At 34.6% G+C, this 17,770-nt stretch overlaps 1 protein-coding gene across 1 annotated transcript in view; it reads right to left on the bottom strand.

Moving 5' to 3' along the window:
• AKAP9 (A-kinase anchoring protein 9) overlaps nt 1–17,770 on the bottom strand; it is a 100,589-nt gene that overhangs the window by 55,174 nt on the left and 27,645 nt on the right. Inside the window, exons 6-16 of the mRNA XM_081971472.1 lie at nt 17,277–17,432; nt 15,746–15,937; nt 12,495–14,903; nt 9,814–10,012; nt 9,582–9,661; nt 9,167–9,272; nt 8,258–8,355; nt 6,410–6,512; nt 5,754–5,952; nt 3,277–3,367; nt 2,497–2,571 (exon numbers count right to left, since the gene is read on the bottom strand). Of these exons, the coding sequence (XP_081827598.1) occupies nt 2,497–2,571; nt 3,277–3,367; nt 5,754–5,952; nt 6,410–6,512; nt 8,258–8,355; nt 9,167–9,272; nt 9,582–9,661; nt 9,814–10,012; nt 12,495–14,903; nt 15,746–15,937; nt 17,277–17,432 (3,708 nt within the window). The remainder of the gene's footprint in view (nt 1–2,496; nt 2,572–3,276; nt 3,368–5,753; nt 5,953–6,409; nt 6,513–8,257; nt 8,356–9,166; nt 9,273–9,581; nt 9,662–9,813; nt 10,013–12,494; nt 14,904–15,745; nt 15,938–17,276; nt 17,433–17,770) is intronic.

Genomic DNA, 17,770 nt, shown 5'->3' with positions numbered 1-17,770 from the left:
GAATTAAACATGAGCCAGCAGTGTGGTACAGCTAATAAGACAAATACTAACTTGAGGTACATTAACATGAACACAGTCTAAATCAAAGGAAGTAACAGTTCCACTTTTCCCTGTGCTTGATGATTTTGCCCTACTTATTTGGAGTATTTTGTTTATTTATGGGTACCATAATTCAAAATGGATATTGACAAACAGAAGTACATTCAGAGGAAAGCTACTAGGAAAGTTAAACTTCTGGAAACTAAACTATGAGGATCAACAAAAGAATGTTGGTATCTTTCACCTACAGAAAAAATAAAGGGGACAGAACAATACTCCTCAAATGTGAATTGCTGTCACAAGAGGAAACAATCAAAGAATTAAAGGACTATAATCGCCATTAAGGAGGTTCAGGCTAGACACCAGAAAGTGTTGCCATATGATATTATGAATTTACCCTAGATAAATGACTTCAGAGGTTGGATGGTTATCTATCAGAGATGCTCCAGTGCAACCTACACCAAGCACAAGGATGAACTAGATCAGCGGTCCCCAAACTTTACAACTTGGCAGGGGAAGAGGGAAACCATCCCGTTGCTCGTGTAAGTCTAGCTATGCAAGTTCATGTGCATTGACGTACCACTTACACAAGTTGAGCCGCTGCTCACGCGACCTGGTTCTGAATGGGCCACAACCCAGTAATGGCCTGCGGCTCGGGTTTTGGGGACCCCTGAACTAGATGACTTGTAACATTCTTTCCAAATATATGAGTCTCTGCAAAGGAAATAGCTAAACATGAAGCTTCCAGGAGTGATCAGAATTCCAAGTAAGTGACCAAATGATATAAAATTGAAATGAAGTAATGTTAGAAGGAATGTTTTAGATATTTATATGACAATGATAGTATTATGTTGAATGGTGGAAATAAAATGAATGCTTTATATGTTAAATATTGAACTAAAATGCTGTGAAAATGTTGAACACATAAGGTTTTATAGTATTTATGCTTGCATACACCACCCATATTATAAGTAAAATGCTGTGAGCATTGTAGATTGGTAGTGTTGTATTATAATGATTCCTGTAGTCGTTCTTCCTAAAAGGATGAATGCAATTAGCTAGGAAGGAGAAGTGAGCTTAATGAGGAGTCTTTTGTTGAGTCTTACAGGCGACCATTCTCTCTGCTCTACATTTTAATATGTACATGAGCACATTTGTGCAAGGTTATCTGGAGTGAGGTATGATTAATATGCTGATGGTATACAGTCAGCAAATATAGGCATTCTACACTCCAGGCAGGACTGGAGATAGAGTGAAAGTTTTCATCAGCACCTAGAGGTTATGGGATCCTGGATATGATCAAACAAAGCTAAAGTTGAACCCTAAGAAAAAGTAATTATACTGATAGATCAGGGGTGTCAAACTCAAGGCCAAGGGGCTGGACTCGGCCCACAGAGTGTTTAGATCTGGCCTGCAGGGCCACCTTGGAAACAGTAAAGGACCAGCCCACAGTGCCTCTGCCAGCGAAAACGGAGCTTGGGAGGGTTGTGGGCGGCCCTCAAGAGCTCTGTTTTCTCTGGCAGAGGGTTGCAGAAGGCCGTCACAGTAGAAAATAGAGTTTGGGAGCCTGTTTTTGCTGGCAGAGAGCTCGGGCCACCACCTGACATGAATGACATTGAGCTGGCCTAGCACACCCTGGCAGGCCCCCTTGCCCAAGGTCAAACACAACTCTGATGCGGCCCCTGATGAAATCAAGTTTGACATTCCTACTTTAGATGGTATCATACACCCTTTGAATTCTATTATTGCTGAATTCTATTATTTAATTGATGAATTTATTACTGACTAATATTGCTGGATAGGAAGATAGAGGCTATGTTTAGGGAACTTTTGCCAAGATTTGGCTGGTGTGCCAATTGTGGCCTACATGGAGTGGGAGGATATGTGAACAATTCCTGTTTTCATTAGAATCAGAGTAGTCCACTGCAATGTGCCCTATATAGGATTATCTTTGAAACTATTTATAAACTGCAATTGATACAGAATACAATTATCTGCATGACAGATGTTACAACCATCGGCACTTCTATAGATTTTAGGTATAATTCAAACTTCTCATTTTTACCATTAAAAGTCTACATGCCCTGGTTCTTAGCTACATCCAGAATCATGTTTTCCAGACAGTACTACTCCATTTAGCATTCTCATCCCAGGATGTTGAGTATCACTTACTTTCATGTGAGTATGTACATCCAGGGATAATGTGTAATGACAGCTCCCACTTTATGGAATTCATCTGGCAATTTGGGACCATCTATCTAGAAAGCTGTTAAAATGCAGTTTTTCAATGGGCTTTTGAATGAGTGTTGCCCACATTTGAGGGGAACACCTATGGTTACTCTATTGTATTGCTATCATCATCATCATCATCATCATCATCATATCATCATCATCATCATCATCATCATCATCTTATTGGTTTTAAACTCTCCTATTGTATCCTAATACAACTGGTACCTTTGCCACTTCTTGTAGCATCTTTTCTTGGTACTGTTTTTCCAGCAATTCAGTCGCATCAGCTTCATTAGGTAACTGGGGGGAAAGTGATCATTCTTAATAACATCAGTTCTGAACATGTTTATGTCACCAATAATTATATTTTGAATACAAACCATATAGGAATATAATGGATAAAAATACAATCTTGCCTTAAAAGAGGTGATAATGGAACAGCATTAACACTGCATTATTACTAAGTGCTTTCCTCAAATAACAAAAGCTCAATGCTCTTACACTTATTGTAGCAATGTTTTGTAGACAGAATATCATCCATCTAATCTAATAAAGGAGAGGGGAAAAACAGTTTTTAAGGTATTTTAAGTAAATATATATTTGGTATAAGAAAACAAACCTAATTGCCTTTCTAAAAGTAATGCTAAAAGCTTTTCACAAACGAAAATAGAGTCACTAGAGCCTCAAGGCTAAGGATGAAATGGCTTCAGCAACATACAAAAAAAATACCCAAATCAATTTCAATAAACTTAATTCTTTTCTAACATTTATAATTTTTATTAGTGTTACACATGCATGTAAGCACACATACATGTATACACAAACACATGATATAATTAATTGTATATAATCAAATAACATGTTTCATTCCAACTGTTTCAAAGAATTATAAAATATATACAAGTTTTGTTTGCACTAAGATTTTGCTTAAGTACAATACCAATATAAAATATACATTTATATATTCTACTCAATATACATTATGTAAATAGGGGGACATAGTACCTCTATTATCTTCTCAGCATTTTTTTGAATATCACCTTCAGCATGTCTTGCTTCCTGCTTGTTTTCATTTACGTGAGACTCCACAGGAACACTATTTTTTTTAAAAAAAGGTAATAAAAGGATAGTTTTTCAATATAATTTCATTTGAAGTTTTTAAAGCAGGGAATTAGTTCCTGACAATTTCTATCTATAAATGAATACTTCAAGGGGACTTCACTAGGAATTTTATACTTTCCCCATTTTCAGCCTAATATAAGCAGCCTTATTCTTTTCTGCATGATCAACACTCAGAAGGAACAAATATTTTTTGATCCTTTAGTTGTTGCTCACACTACTGTTGGGGCATTTAAAAACTGCAGTAAGCAGATATGTAAGAAGGAAGTGTAGGATGCTGTTACTTAATCCTGTTCCCTAAATGCAAGACACTCCTCCTTCTTTGGAATCCAGATTATAAATTATCCTTGAAACAGGGGACTGCTTACATATTCCTATAGTTCCCTCTTTTTAACTTTCTGCAAATCTTGAACAGCAACTTGAAATGGAACAGCAGGATTTCAATTTCTTACTGCTTTAATATGATGCAACACATTTTATTAAAAGGCAAAAAGCTGCAGGTTCTGAAAGATTATGCTTCACCAATAGAGGAGAATATATCTAGTTCAGGGTTGAACTTGATGCTCTTTGAGCGTGGTCGTTTTCTTGCAGACATTTCATTACTAAACTAGGTCACATTATCAGTGCTAGCAGAGAGTTGATTTTGCTCTCATTTTATATACTAGTGGCCTGCCTTGTCAGGGTTGGTAGGAGTAGTCTTGGTGGTTCCTTGATTAGGCCATTGTTTGCAGTTAGCTTGTTTGTCTGAGTTGGTAGCTCCATGACTGAGGTATTGTTTGTTTCTTAACTACTGGCATAATGTTAACTTTGGTGTTAATCTCTGTTTAACTTTGGTGTTAATCTCTGCTGTTCATTAGTGGCATGGAGGTGTTTTGGCAATTTCATATCCTTTTTGACATTTTAATTGAGTTTTGGAGTGGTATACAGATGTTGTTAAGTTTCATGTGACTGACAGCTGATTTGTCTGAGTTCTAGGCTTCCTAGAATTCTCTGTCCATCATGTCTTCTGACTGCTAGTTGGTGTTCATTGATGCATTAGAGTTCATAAACAACCAACAGCCTAATCAAGGCAACCACCAAAATCACTTGTGAAGGTCAAAAATGGCAATCATAGGACTGTGGGATCTGCAGTTGTCCTAAATTTGAGGGGTAATTACAAACCTACTTTTTCAGCACCATTGTTAACTTCAAATAGTCATTAAATGAAACAGTCCTTAATTGATGTCTAACTTTATTTTAGATTGTCATCAATTTTCTGTTTCTCAGGTTATAGGAACAGTGGGGCAATACAGAAGATTTTTTTTTAAGTGTCAGAAAATTATAAGCTTTTTTCAATAATGAAAAAATCCTGCAGATAAATATCCTACTATTAAGTATATTATTTACACCTAAATGAAAAGGCCATATAGTAGACATCATTTTCAAGTTAAATATACTTAAGCAACCTTTTCTCTTTAGAATTCAGATACATACTATATATTCTTTTCATTTTACTGATTCCAATGAAGAGATGAAGTAATAGACTTTTTTTTTCTTTCTCTACCCTCCCTTTACAAACTGGACATATGTATATACTTATGATCCTGCCCATTTATCATATATAACAATTAAGACCAGTTGCAGAAGTCTTTTTCAGCACTACCTGGAAATGCTGAATATTATATCTTTTGAATGCAAACTCTATGCTCTATAACTGCACTGAAACATACACTTTACCAAATGAAGGGTCTTCAACCTCCATTCCAAGGTCCACTACTAGGCCATAACCTGTTCGAAACCAAGTCACATAGGTGGTGGACAAGCTTGTGTGCATGCGCGAGAGGTTCCTGTCATGCAAGCGATGGCTATCTTACGCTTGTACACAAAGGTTCCTTCAAGCCAAGTGGCAGCTGTTTCCTGTGAGTGAAACCATGTGCCCTTGTATGAGTGTCCATCTTGTGCTCATGCGCAAAACTTCCCTCATGCAAGTGGCAGCTGTCTTGCGGTGGTGGCTTACACAACTGCGCAAAGCTCCATTAGCACACAAATGGAGCTACATGTGCTCATGTATGCCCTACTTATTATTCACAAGGAACTATACCCTATCCCCTGCCCACTGGGCTACCAACCCAGTAATGTTGGGGATCATTATCCTAGATCATTCAGGACACATGGTATCAAGTATAAAGATACAACTGTAGCTTCTTTTACTTCTTTTAAATGAAACATGTCTGGAATTGGGAAAATACAAGAGAGGAAGGATAAGCTCTCAATTTCTACTTTGGTCACAGTCTGTTAGCATCCAAGTTAATTGCAATACACAGAAAAACTATTGCATTCAACTCAACTCATAAAATAAAAATGAGATCCAAAATTATAAATACCTGGAATTTTCAGAAGACTCGCTTGCAATTTGGAGTCTATTCCGTAGATGAGCTAACTCTATAAAATATTTTTCTTCAGTTTCTTTTAACTGCTGGTGGAAATATGATCGAAGATGCCCAATTTCTTGAGCATGTTGTTCTTCGAGATGAAATTTCAAATTCTCTACTTCTTCCTGAGAAATTGACTTAACTTTAATGCCTATAAATGAATAAATAATAAATACTAGTTTACTTAATAGAAAAACAAGCAATGAATATGTCAGAATAACATATTTTTATACATACACACACAATATGTTTTTCATATATAAGCTGTGACAAAATTATGAACATTCATAGGCAGCCTCAACTTACCATGCCGACAGACTCAAATATTTTTCAGTGCTATGAAAATAGACAACAGCTATTTTGCTTTGCTGAGAAGCATGAAGATATCTAAATCTGAACTTAAATCTTTAAACTATTAACATTTTAAGATATTAAATATATACAAAATAGATTACAAAATAGGTTACAAAATGTAATAAACTAAGATTATTATACTGTGCTATAGTTTCCTTTCCTTTTGTATTTCTTTCATATGCATAAAAGTTTTAAAACCATGCATGTCTACTTATATTAACAATATGTCCATAATTTAAGGTGTATATCTTTACCAACTAGATCTTGAGATGCAGTAGGCAAAGATTCTACATTCTGTTGAAGAGAGCCAGTGTCTTTATCATTATAATCAACATGGGATGTTTGTTGATCTTCCATCTGAAAAATTTAAACAAAAAGTAGAGAAAAATATGTATGTTAATTTTTTAAAATACTCAAAGTAACCATGTTTAGCAAAAGGGTAGAAACTTTTCCATCACTATAATGTTCTAAAACTTTTGCACTTCTAGCAATGTACTGCTCATAACATGAACATGAATTCAGTAATAATTGCCTGGACACTTGTATTTACAGGACACAAAAATATTATATATCCAAGGCTGAAATTAGTATTTCAGTTATTCAATAGCAATAGCACTTAGACTTATATACAATTTCATAGAGCTTTTACAGCCCTCTCTAAGTGATTTACAGAGTCAGCATATTGCCCCAATAATCTGGGTCCTCATTTTACCGACCTCAGAAAGATGGAAGGCTGAATCAACTTTGAGCCTGGTGAGATTCGAACTATCAAATTACAGGCAGCTAGCAGTCAGCAGAAGTAGCCTGAAGTACAGCATTCTAACCACTGTGCCGCCAGGGCTCAATGGAATGTTATGTTTGTTTATTCATTTAAAATTAAACAAAAATATTTTAAATATATTTTCAAACATGCAATAAAGTTAAATGTCAAGATAAAGCTTTGTTGCTTTTAAAGCATGTCAGATTTTGTTTTATTAAATATAATTTAATAAATATAATTTAATTTATATAATTAAATATAATATGGCCCCAATAATTCCAACAAGATTTATTCCTTAGTGCACTACACATATTATACTAAATATTTCAAATCATAATATATTTAGGGCACGAGAACATTTTTAATTTAGCATCTTCTGAAAAAAATAAAATTTGCAAAGTCATTAGCTATTTATCATTTTTTTCTGTCTTATGATACACTAAATAATAAAGATTATAGTGTAAAAAAGGTTAAGTTCCAGGTTTACCAAAGTAGGTTCAACAGAATGAATGCAACCATGTCTGATATTTATGGTTGACTTGAAAAACAGAATATTCATTGTGTGTTTCAATATTCAGCCCATAAATTCCACAATTAAAAAAACACCAACATAATGAGACTACATTCGATCCAAATCACAAAAACAAAGTAAGAGATAAAAGAAATTAATAACAAGAGGTACAAGTTATTTCCTGAATGCTATCCAGTTATGAGGCAAATATGATTGCTAGGAGGGAGAGGGGTGGAGCTTTCCACAGCATTTGTGCTACTTCACATATATTGCATAGCTTTGATTCCTCTAACATCTCAGAACTAAGGGACTCCAAAGTTCCTGTCTTGATCTAACAGGTATGCCAAAACCAGTAAATAAAATACTTTAATTTCTGTATCCACTATCAAGTGGACCTATAGCACTGTGCTACAGATCTATAAATCAAGATTTAATGTACTCTCATGCAAGCTTGTTCAAAAATAGATCTCATTGTTTTCAAGAATTGTATCAATACCCAAAGGTGCTTTTTTCCAAAAGGCAAATGAACTTTTTTTTCCTTTGAAAACATTTCACTTCTTATCCAAGAAAAGCTTCTTCAGTTCTAATTGGTGTTCTGACTGGTGAGGAATGGAATTATTTATGTTCTCTGCATGCATCTGATTGTTAGCACTCTGAAGATCTATTGTTAGCTCTCTTTTAGAGTTGTTAAACTCACTTGAGACCTTATCTGTATCTTCAGAGTGCAAATAGGCGTGGAAGTTTTCTGGGACTGCTAAAAAGACTACATTGTAAACAAAAAATAGGTAGTATCATATCCCTCCCCCTCTGCTCCATCTGAAAGAATCTCACCTTTTTTCTGCTTTCTATGAATTCTACTTGATATTCTAGTAGCCTCTGGGACGTTTCCATTATATTATTCAGGAGACTTTGTAGGGTTTCTTGCAAAACTAAATTACAGAGAATAAATAAACTGTATATATCATTTCATTATTCTAGTGTAAATTTTAATTCCTTGTTGTAAAATACATTTTTTATTAAACAGTATTCTACTTTTCTTATAATGCCACCGAGATATTAATCTTCAAAAATCTAATGATGAATGTGAATTTTCAATTTCTACCAGTTACTTTAATTAAAAGTCCTGAATTATAGCAATAGCACTTTGACTTATATACCGCTTCACAGTGCTTTATAGTTGTAAGCGATTTACAGAGTCAGCATATTGCCCCCAACAATCTGGCTGAATTATGAGTGAATTCTCTCCCCATATCACCTGTGCTCCCACCTGCATTCCTGCCTCTTCCCATTTTATGATCCACATTTTCTGGATGTACGACAGCACATGGGACTGCATTGCTTAGCAAGGGACATTGAAAGTGCTATTAAGGACTACCTGTACTATATGAGGACAGGGGAAGCTGCAGAGCATAAAAGGAATTTTGTATTTCCATAGCAGTATTCCCCAAGAGTAAAAGCAACAGCAGCAGCTTTTGATAGGGATAACTTGCAACTTTCCTTGCTGGCTTCCCCACTGACTTTACTTGTGGGAGGCCAACGGGGAAGATCACAAATGGGGATCATGTGACTGTGAAGTGCTACGATGATCAGAACTTTGCAGACCAATCAAAAGTTCCATTTGTTTGGCATGTCACTGAACAAATGGTTGTAGTCTAAGGACTTCAATTCTATAAACATTTGTTTAAAGTAGCCCTTGTGGCCATGTATAGATTTGCACAAGAAGAGTTTACTTGGAGTTACCTTGAGGGTCTTCTGTTGGCATTAATGCTGAATTAGATTGATTTCTCTCACCAACATCAAATTCAGTAGCATTTGAAAAAAGTTCAGGAAGAATTTCACGTACTGACTACAAAAATAATAAAAATGAATATTATAGCTTTATACTTGATTATATCAAGCCAGCTGAGGAAAAAAACAAATAAAGCTTTCATAGGAATACTATTTTGCATTCATTAGGAATCACTTAATTTTATTACAGGAAAGATCCCTTAGGTAAGTGCCTAAAAGATTTGCCCATATTTTCCCCAATCCTCATACTTAAACTATAGCCTAGCAATATTATAAAAATGCATGGGATACAATTTAACATTTTTGTAAGATTAAGCAAGAATGGAAACACAAAATTTAAACAGTTCTAAGGCAATTTGTTCTTGACCTTAGTGAGCTTTGAACATTCTTCAACTACTTTCTTGCTAAGTTCTTCCAGATGCACCCATGCAGACTGGTCTTTTTCATCTGTGGAAACAAATTATCACTGAAATATTTATTTTAATAAGTTTTATTTTAAGAAACTATGGGTATGGCCTAAAGGGGAGAGAGTCTACTGGGAGAGTATTATAAGAAGCTTGGAATTCTAAAAATAATTGTCTTCTGGTTTATCCGTTTACCTGTTTTTTGATTGTCCACAATCTGACTTTTCTTTAGCTCACACAATTCTTGTGTATGACGTAGCTGGAGATCTTCTTTAAGAGCAGAAAGTGCATTCTCTTTTTCATTTTCCATGTATTCACACACCTGATTCACATGAGCTGAATAAACCACAGGGAGACAAATACTTTGGGCCTCCAGCTGCAATTTTAAATCGCTCTAGAGAAAAATACACATACATGAAATGTAATAACCATTTTATTCCTCAAGATGTTAAAGATACAAATAATCTGAGTTTTAATCTTATTTATTAAAACTGTATGCTACCTTAATTTGCAATTTTTCAAGAGGTTTATAACAATAGTCTTTTTCAGCAATATATTAATCAAAAAATTAAAACATCCAAGATAATAATCCTTAATATTGTACAAATGAATTGAAGACCATCAAAAGCAAGGACATTAAACCTTTCTTGCCTTATAAGCCCCAGTGACTTGTGGTGCTTCATTTTTCCCAGCCATTCTAGGATGTTGTTACAGTACTATTCCTAATAAACCTAGGTGAGTGTAGCTGGAATTCGCTTAAGGTGAAACAAAAACATCCCTTCAAACAACCAAACAGCAAAGTATTACCTTTTTTGGTCCTCCTGATATATGATATGGATTCCATAATTAAGGAAGCTCTCCTAATGGCAATATAGTGAAACACTATATTACCATTTAAAAGTAGATGATTATATTTCAGTCTGGAGACTGACATTAAAATAAATTATTATTATTTTCCTAGTTTTTAAAGATACATTAGGGATGTCATTGGAAAGACTAAATCTTTTCAGCCTGCTTTGGAAGTTTTCTGGAAGAGAATGTTCTGCATTTCTACTTTCATTTCTCAAATTATTAAGCCTCTAATAATTTTTAAACACCTGGTGAAAGCAGATGGCTTGCAGACTGATCACCTGTCTTTCTGTTATACTGAACAACTGGCTTTTCCTTTTCTTTTTCCCACCAGTACCTTTCCAATTATTAATTATAATAACATTTATTTTTAATATCACTGTTAATGTTAGTTCTTAAACATTTAAATATTCCTTCATATTCAAATTAACATTTTTTAAAATTGAATTTCTTGATAAATTCCAGGTAATTTTATTAATTACTTGAAATGGATCATGAGAAATATGTAAAATTTCTATTAACACCTGGCGAACGCCATCTAAATGAATACTAAGTAGATGCCAATAACAAAAACAAGGTGGAATATCATACTAGTCCTAGCAGTGCAGAATCTTTTACAGGGTTTTTAGAGGGGAAAGTGGGAGTGAGCTTGTCCGCTTAAAGCTTAAGAAAGTAATGGGTCTGGATAGTACGCATCTCCTAAGGAAACTTCTAGATGTGCTCACTGGACCATTAGTTGATCTGCTTAACCAGATACTGGTTAAGTAGATAAAAGGAGAAGTGCCCAGGACTGATTAACAGCTAATATTGTACCTAGCCACAAGAAAAAGGCTATGGAAGAAGTTGGAAACTATAGGCCAGTGATGGCAAACCTTTTTTCCATCAGGGGCTCAAAGCGCATGCAGCGTGCTATTGTGCGTGTGTGCATGCCCCACCCCCGTAATTAAATGCCCCCACCATGTTGTGCCCACCTGCGCATGAACACATGGCTTTCTTGGAGCCTGGGGAAGGCGAAAACGGCCTCCCCGACCTCCTGAAACCTCTCTGGAAGCCGGAAATGGCCCATTTTCTGACTTCCGGTGGGCCTGATAGATCCATTTTCTGTCCTCCCAGGCTTCAGGAGGCTTTCCTGAGGTCTGGGGAGAGCAAATAACGGCCCAACGGGCCTACCAGAAGGCTGAAAATCAGCTGACCAGCACGCACATGCGCACTGGAGCTGACGTAGGGCAACACCTCGTGTGGTCTCAGATATGGCTCCATGTGCCACCAGCCACCAAATTAAACAAAAAACCCTAAACCTGTTAAAATATGTCACAAATGTTTTGGATGAAAGTTGGCATTGAGCCAGCACCGCCTTCAACTAACACATGCAACCATCCTCCCATCGGCAGTTTATCTCCCTATGACCCTTGCCTGTTGTAAACTCCTCATCACAAGACACATCAGAAGACTGATAACTCACAACTGACCCATCACAAGACCTTCACTTGACACACTCACACCTGAAGCTCTTATAAATAGATAAATATATCTATTTTATAAATATAAACACTGACACCCCATAAAGTCTGCTGAATATGTTATCTATATCTGTAATGAAACATTCAGAAACCAAGCTACAAGCTCGGAGAATGAACCTTCACCCTTATCTTATGCCCAAGCTACAGATATTTGCAGCTATTGCATAGACCTATCTAAATTTTAACAAAACATAAGATATAGTTACACATAATATAATGAACTCATAAAAAGTTATACAGGATAGGGTTTAACCACTAGGTGGTTCAGTGGATAAGAAGGTTTCTTCCTGCCATCAGTTTTTTGTGTTTCTATGTTAATACGTTTTAGAGTTATTGACTGATTTGCTATAATTACCTGTGAATAAATATCACACATTCAAGGAAAATCATGTCAAATAGATATGTAATGTATATCCTCAAAAGAGAGTCCTCATTATCACATATTAGCTTACAGAGAAGGCATGCAGAAATGCCTATATTCATGCATTCATATATGTTTATCCATACCTGCTTAGTTTTCAACATATCCAGCTGTTCCTTTACTTTGTTTTCATTTTGCGCAAAACCCATACACACGGAGTCTCCTTTTATTTCATGCATTTGATTAAAGTAATCCAGCAGTGATTCTGGTTCTGGGCTCAGTTTTTGCCGTGGAATCTCTTCCATAGGAATGCTATGAGCCAACAGCTCACTTGGTATTGATTTTTCTTCTTTTTCTCCTATTGATATGTCAAATTTCTGATTGAAGTCAGAAATAAAGTTTCCAGGTTCATTAACTGTAGGCTGGTCTTTGGCTAGTTCCCCACTGCAATTTTCTGTTTCCTGTTCAAAAGAATTAATATTCTTCTCCAATTTGTGACTAACTACAAATTCTAGTTCTTTACATCTTGTTGAAATGTATTCTCTATCTTGTTTTAGGCACATAACTTCTGCATTTAATTGGCAGATTTGGTGATGCTTTACTTTTAACTCTTCAGAAAGATCAGAAAGTCTTAATGAAAGTTCTAAATTCTCAAGCTGACAGAGCTCTAGTTTTTCCATAAGTTCTGTTGTATCTTTTTCTATAACTTCTCCAAAATCTTTTAATACTTTTTCTCTGTTACTGGTATCAATTTGAGTTTCCAACCCAGCAGGAAAAACTCCTTGTAAATGTTGAATCTTTTCCATCAAAGCCTGGAGTTTAGTTTTATATTCCGCTTCATTCTTGTCCTTGCTTGCTTCTAAATCCAATTTTACTTTTAAAAGAGAAGTATAATTTTTTTGGAGTTCTTGGTAATTATGGTTAAATTTTATTTCAGCAAGTAAAAATGAGTTTTTTAGTGTATCAATCTCTTCTTTTTGTTTGATGTCTTCTTGTAGAAGTTTTTCATTTTCAGCTATTAATTTGTCTATTCTGTTTTGTAAATCAAAATCCTCTGAATTCGAATTGCCACTGGTTAAAATCAAGTTCCCTTCCACATTCCTAACTGTGCATTTGTTTAATTTGTCTTGTAGAGCCTTATTTTCACACTCAAGAAGATTATTTTGTGCTTCAACCAATAAATATTTTTCTTGAAGACAATGTGCCTGCTCTTTCATTTGTTTGTCAAGTAATTCTGTTTTAAGTTGCAACTCCTGAATTTCCTGTTCAAGTATACATTTTTTCTTTTCTTCTTGTCTAAGAACTTTTATCTCTTCCTGGAGGTTATTTACCAGATGGATCATTTCTTCGGAGTTAGTATTTACTGTAGGCGAATGTAAACCTTCTAGTCTTGCTATTTTTAATGTGAGTTGAGTCTGATTTTTTATTAAGTTGTCATTTTTTAACTGCATAGCTTCTAATTTTTTGTTCATTTCCTTTTGCAAATCATCTAATTGGTATTTAGCTTGCATAGTCATATTATCTTTAAGATCTTCAATACTTATTTTGTGTTCTATTTGTAAATCATACATCACTTTTGATAATTCTTCTTCATGACTGAATAAAAGCTGAGTCCTCAATTTCTCTAGTTCTGCTTCTTGAGATTCTGCCATCCTGCCCAGAACAGCATCCTTTTCTTTTTCCAGCATTTCAACTTTTATTTTGTAGTTTTCAATTTCTGCCGCATATTTCATTTCTAGTTCTTTCCTGATCTCTAAGGCTGAAGCAAGTTGAGCTTTTAGATCTCCATTCGTGATTTTTAACGCATCTATTTCTTGCAATTTGGTTTCTTTTTCACATATAGCCTTCTTTGTCGAGAACCGAGCAAAGGTCAGTTCTTGACAAAGTTCTGCCACTTGATTTTGAAAAGAAGATTTTTCCAAGGACAACCGTTCAACCTTCTTGGATAATTCTTGTTTTACTTTTTCTTTTTGATAGTTGGCATCCTGAAGCTTCTGATTCAAATCATTAATTGTAGTATTCATTAAGTACATTTGATCTTCATTAGTATTATCAGAGTATACTTTCTCTAAATCTGCTTTTTGTTGGGCAAGGACCTTTTCAATTTCTGCTGAATGTTCTCTGATTAATTCTTGCTTCAGTTGTACAATCTGCTGGCCATGCATTTCTTCTAATTCTGCCCTGAGATCTGCAAGTTTCCTTTGGACTTCAAATTCCATTTTTTCTTTGATATCATTCTCATGTTGGGTAACTTCGTGAAATTGCTTTTGCAGTTCTTCCACAGTTCCCATTAACTGTTTCATTTCATTAGAACACTGTCTTTCTTTTTGCTTAGAAATTGTTAGTTCAAGCTTCACATTACTGAGCTCTTGATTCTTTTGAAAAGTCTCTTCTTTTAATTCCTCTAGAGATTTCTCAGCAATTGATAATTTTTTCAGACATAGAAATATATTTTCTTCATGTTCTATACATTTTGCTTTCAGTTGTTCAATAGTTGTTTGTTGTTCGTGCATTTTCTTCTTTGTAGAACAATCTTCTTCATCTTTCCATTTTTCCTATCATAGAAACAATTCCCTTATTTATTATAAAATTTCTAATATAATTTCATATACCTAAGATTTATTAAGCTTTACATTATAAAAAGAACTGTTGATTTTTAGAATAACACATTTAAAGTCAATAAAATAAGCACAGGATTTGGATTCAAATAGTACATTAAATTGTAAAAAAGTAATTGTTCTGTTTGATAAAACTTTTGTCTACTCAAATAAACTACATTATGCTTTCGTGTGATAATCTTATTCTCACAATGTATTTTAAATCAATGGCTAAGTTTACATGACATACCAGTCAACTTTATTTTTGCCTAGCCTACAATGTTTCTCAGACAGGAAACAGAATAAGAGATTTAAAAAACCCATAAACCTATTCTTGCCACATGTAGTCTCCAAAAATTGGTTAGAGTAATAGATACCACTCTCATGCTGGCCAAAAAATTATCTCCTGTTTGTTGCTTTTTTCATAATTCTTGTAAAATATTCTATATAATTAACCACACATGATTAAAATTTTAAAAAGATAAAAAGAAAAACAAATAGTCCATGCAGTTCTATATAGGCAAACCACAGAAATACCTGACTGAATAAGAAGAAAAAAGCAAAACTGTCTTTTTCATTATCCACATTCCACAGTATATATTCTCACTGTATAGTTTAAACATGGCTAATTTGGCTAAGTGAAATTTGTCAGGTGCAATATACATACTTTAAAAATAAGTATGTATTCAGTTCTCCTCGTCCTGTTTTATATTATTGTGTATCTATAAGTGACAGACAACAATTGTACCAGTTTTTAAAACAATAACTATGATCAAATATACAAGTCTTAGAATACAAACCATGCCCATGATTTTATGTTGCAGAAGGGAAACCTGCACTTCAAAATCTTCATTTATCTTCTCATAGTTTCTCAACAGTTGCTCCTTTTCTTTGAGCTGTTGCTGACAGGCAAATATCTGTTGCCTAGCTTGAAGTAAGTCAGCAGCTGTACTGCTGTGACTAGTGTTCCTTAAAGTTTCACTTGCCTGTAACTTATGAACAGAACAGTGTGTTAAGATACAATGTTTGAAAAAGTGGCTTACAAAGTAGGCATTCTCAGTAGCGTATTTTCATTTCTCTCCCACAAAGGCGTGTATTTTGCACTTTACAGAGGAAATATTCTTATTCTCAGAGACATCGTAAAGAGCAACATATTAGAAGCCCATGTCCCTTTTCTTCCTGAATTTTCATATCTTACTTCTATTTACTCAAATATAGGCCAGAATAAATTATCCTGAAAAATACTAAATTTACTTCAATATACTTTTTGGGAGTATAAAAGATAAAAGATTCAGAACACCAATGATTAGTTGATACAGAAAAGCAATGCCACACTTTCAGATATATGCATGCAATAGAACAGGGGTCCCAAACCTCCAGGTTGTGGCCCATTACCAGCCCATGGCCTGTTTGGAACTGGGCCACAAGAGTGGCTGACTGGTGCATGCGCATGTGTATGCAGCTCGACTTGCAGAAGAGGCAAGCCAGCGCACATGTGCGCAGTTCAACTTGTGAAAGTGGCAGGCCAGCACAGATGCAAGTATCTCGACTTCCCCTCTCACCCTGCCGGGCCACCAAGCTGTAAAGGTTGGGAACCACTGCAATGGAGTGTTGCTAATATAATCATTTTTAAAAATATATCAATCAATCAATTTTTATTATGGTCACAACCAGCATTATAAATAAAAGCATTAAAAACAACAATATTATATTTAAACATAGATATCTAATACCAAGCCTATTAAAGAATAAGGTATATCAAGCCTATTAAAGAATATTTCCAAGACATTTCAAATTAATGTAATTTTACTTAATATGATTCCTTTCAAAACAGCTGACATATTACTTTTGCTCTTGTCAAATTAAGGAAGAGTATCTTTGCATTTGATGCTTCCTGATTTATTGCATATTGACCAGATTCAATATACTGATTTATAAGTAAATTGAATCCTGAACAATTATCCATTCTTCTCCAACTCATGTTCAAATTGCACTTTTTATTTTATCGGATAGCCAAACCACTGTTTGTGAACGCTCAGCACTGTTTTCAGCTTGTAAGACTATCTTAAACTAAAATTTTTGAATTTGGATATCATTTGAAAGAGTAATTATTTATAATACAAAGAACTGAAAGTATCATTTGCAAAGTGAAAGTTTAATAGGAATCCAGTCAGTGAATAATATATAAAATCAAAATCAATCCATTAACTCAAAAATGGTTTCCCTAATGGGAAAATAAAGAAAATGACAGAAGCACGTATACTTTTTCCCTTCAATAATTGGAATAATTTAAGTATATTTTTAAATTTTAATAAAATATCAGTTACTTACATGTTGAAATTGAATTTGCAGTTTTTGACTTTGTTCTGTCAATTCTAAAAATTCCTTCATAGTTTCCTCTTTTTCTATCCTGGCTTGCTGCAGATTAGCACTGAGCTGAGTTATAATGTTGTCCCTTTTTTTGATAGCAGTTTCAAATTCCTGCAGCTAGAAAATGTTATGTTAAATATTGTTACCATTTATATGGAACTCTATATCAGTTCAGGTGAATCTTGAGTGCATACCACTCCAAATATGTCCAGATATTTAGAAATAAGAAAAACAAAACATGTTTAGTATAAAGGCATAACAGTAGGTTCTGTATTATGTAATGTTATCAATGGGGAATATGGCTTGCCAACTTTCTCTTTGATGGTTGCTTGATTAGGGAATCATTTCATCAAGGAGAAAGCCAAATACTTACAAAAACTGACAGGGCAAGCTAACATAAACATCAGCAAATCTCACTGGTACCGTATAATTTATCTAGCCTGGCAATGAAACAT

The sequence above is a fragment of the Natrix helvetica genome, assembly GCF_964273705.1.
Source record: "Natrix helvetica genome assembly, chromosome: Z".
In the NCBI taxonomy this organism is placed as follows: domain Eukaryota; kingdom Metazoa; phylum Chordata; class Lepidosauria; order Squamata; family Natricidae; genus Natrix; species Natrix helvetica.
This window is presented reverse-complemented; position numbering and strand designations above follow the sequence as displayed.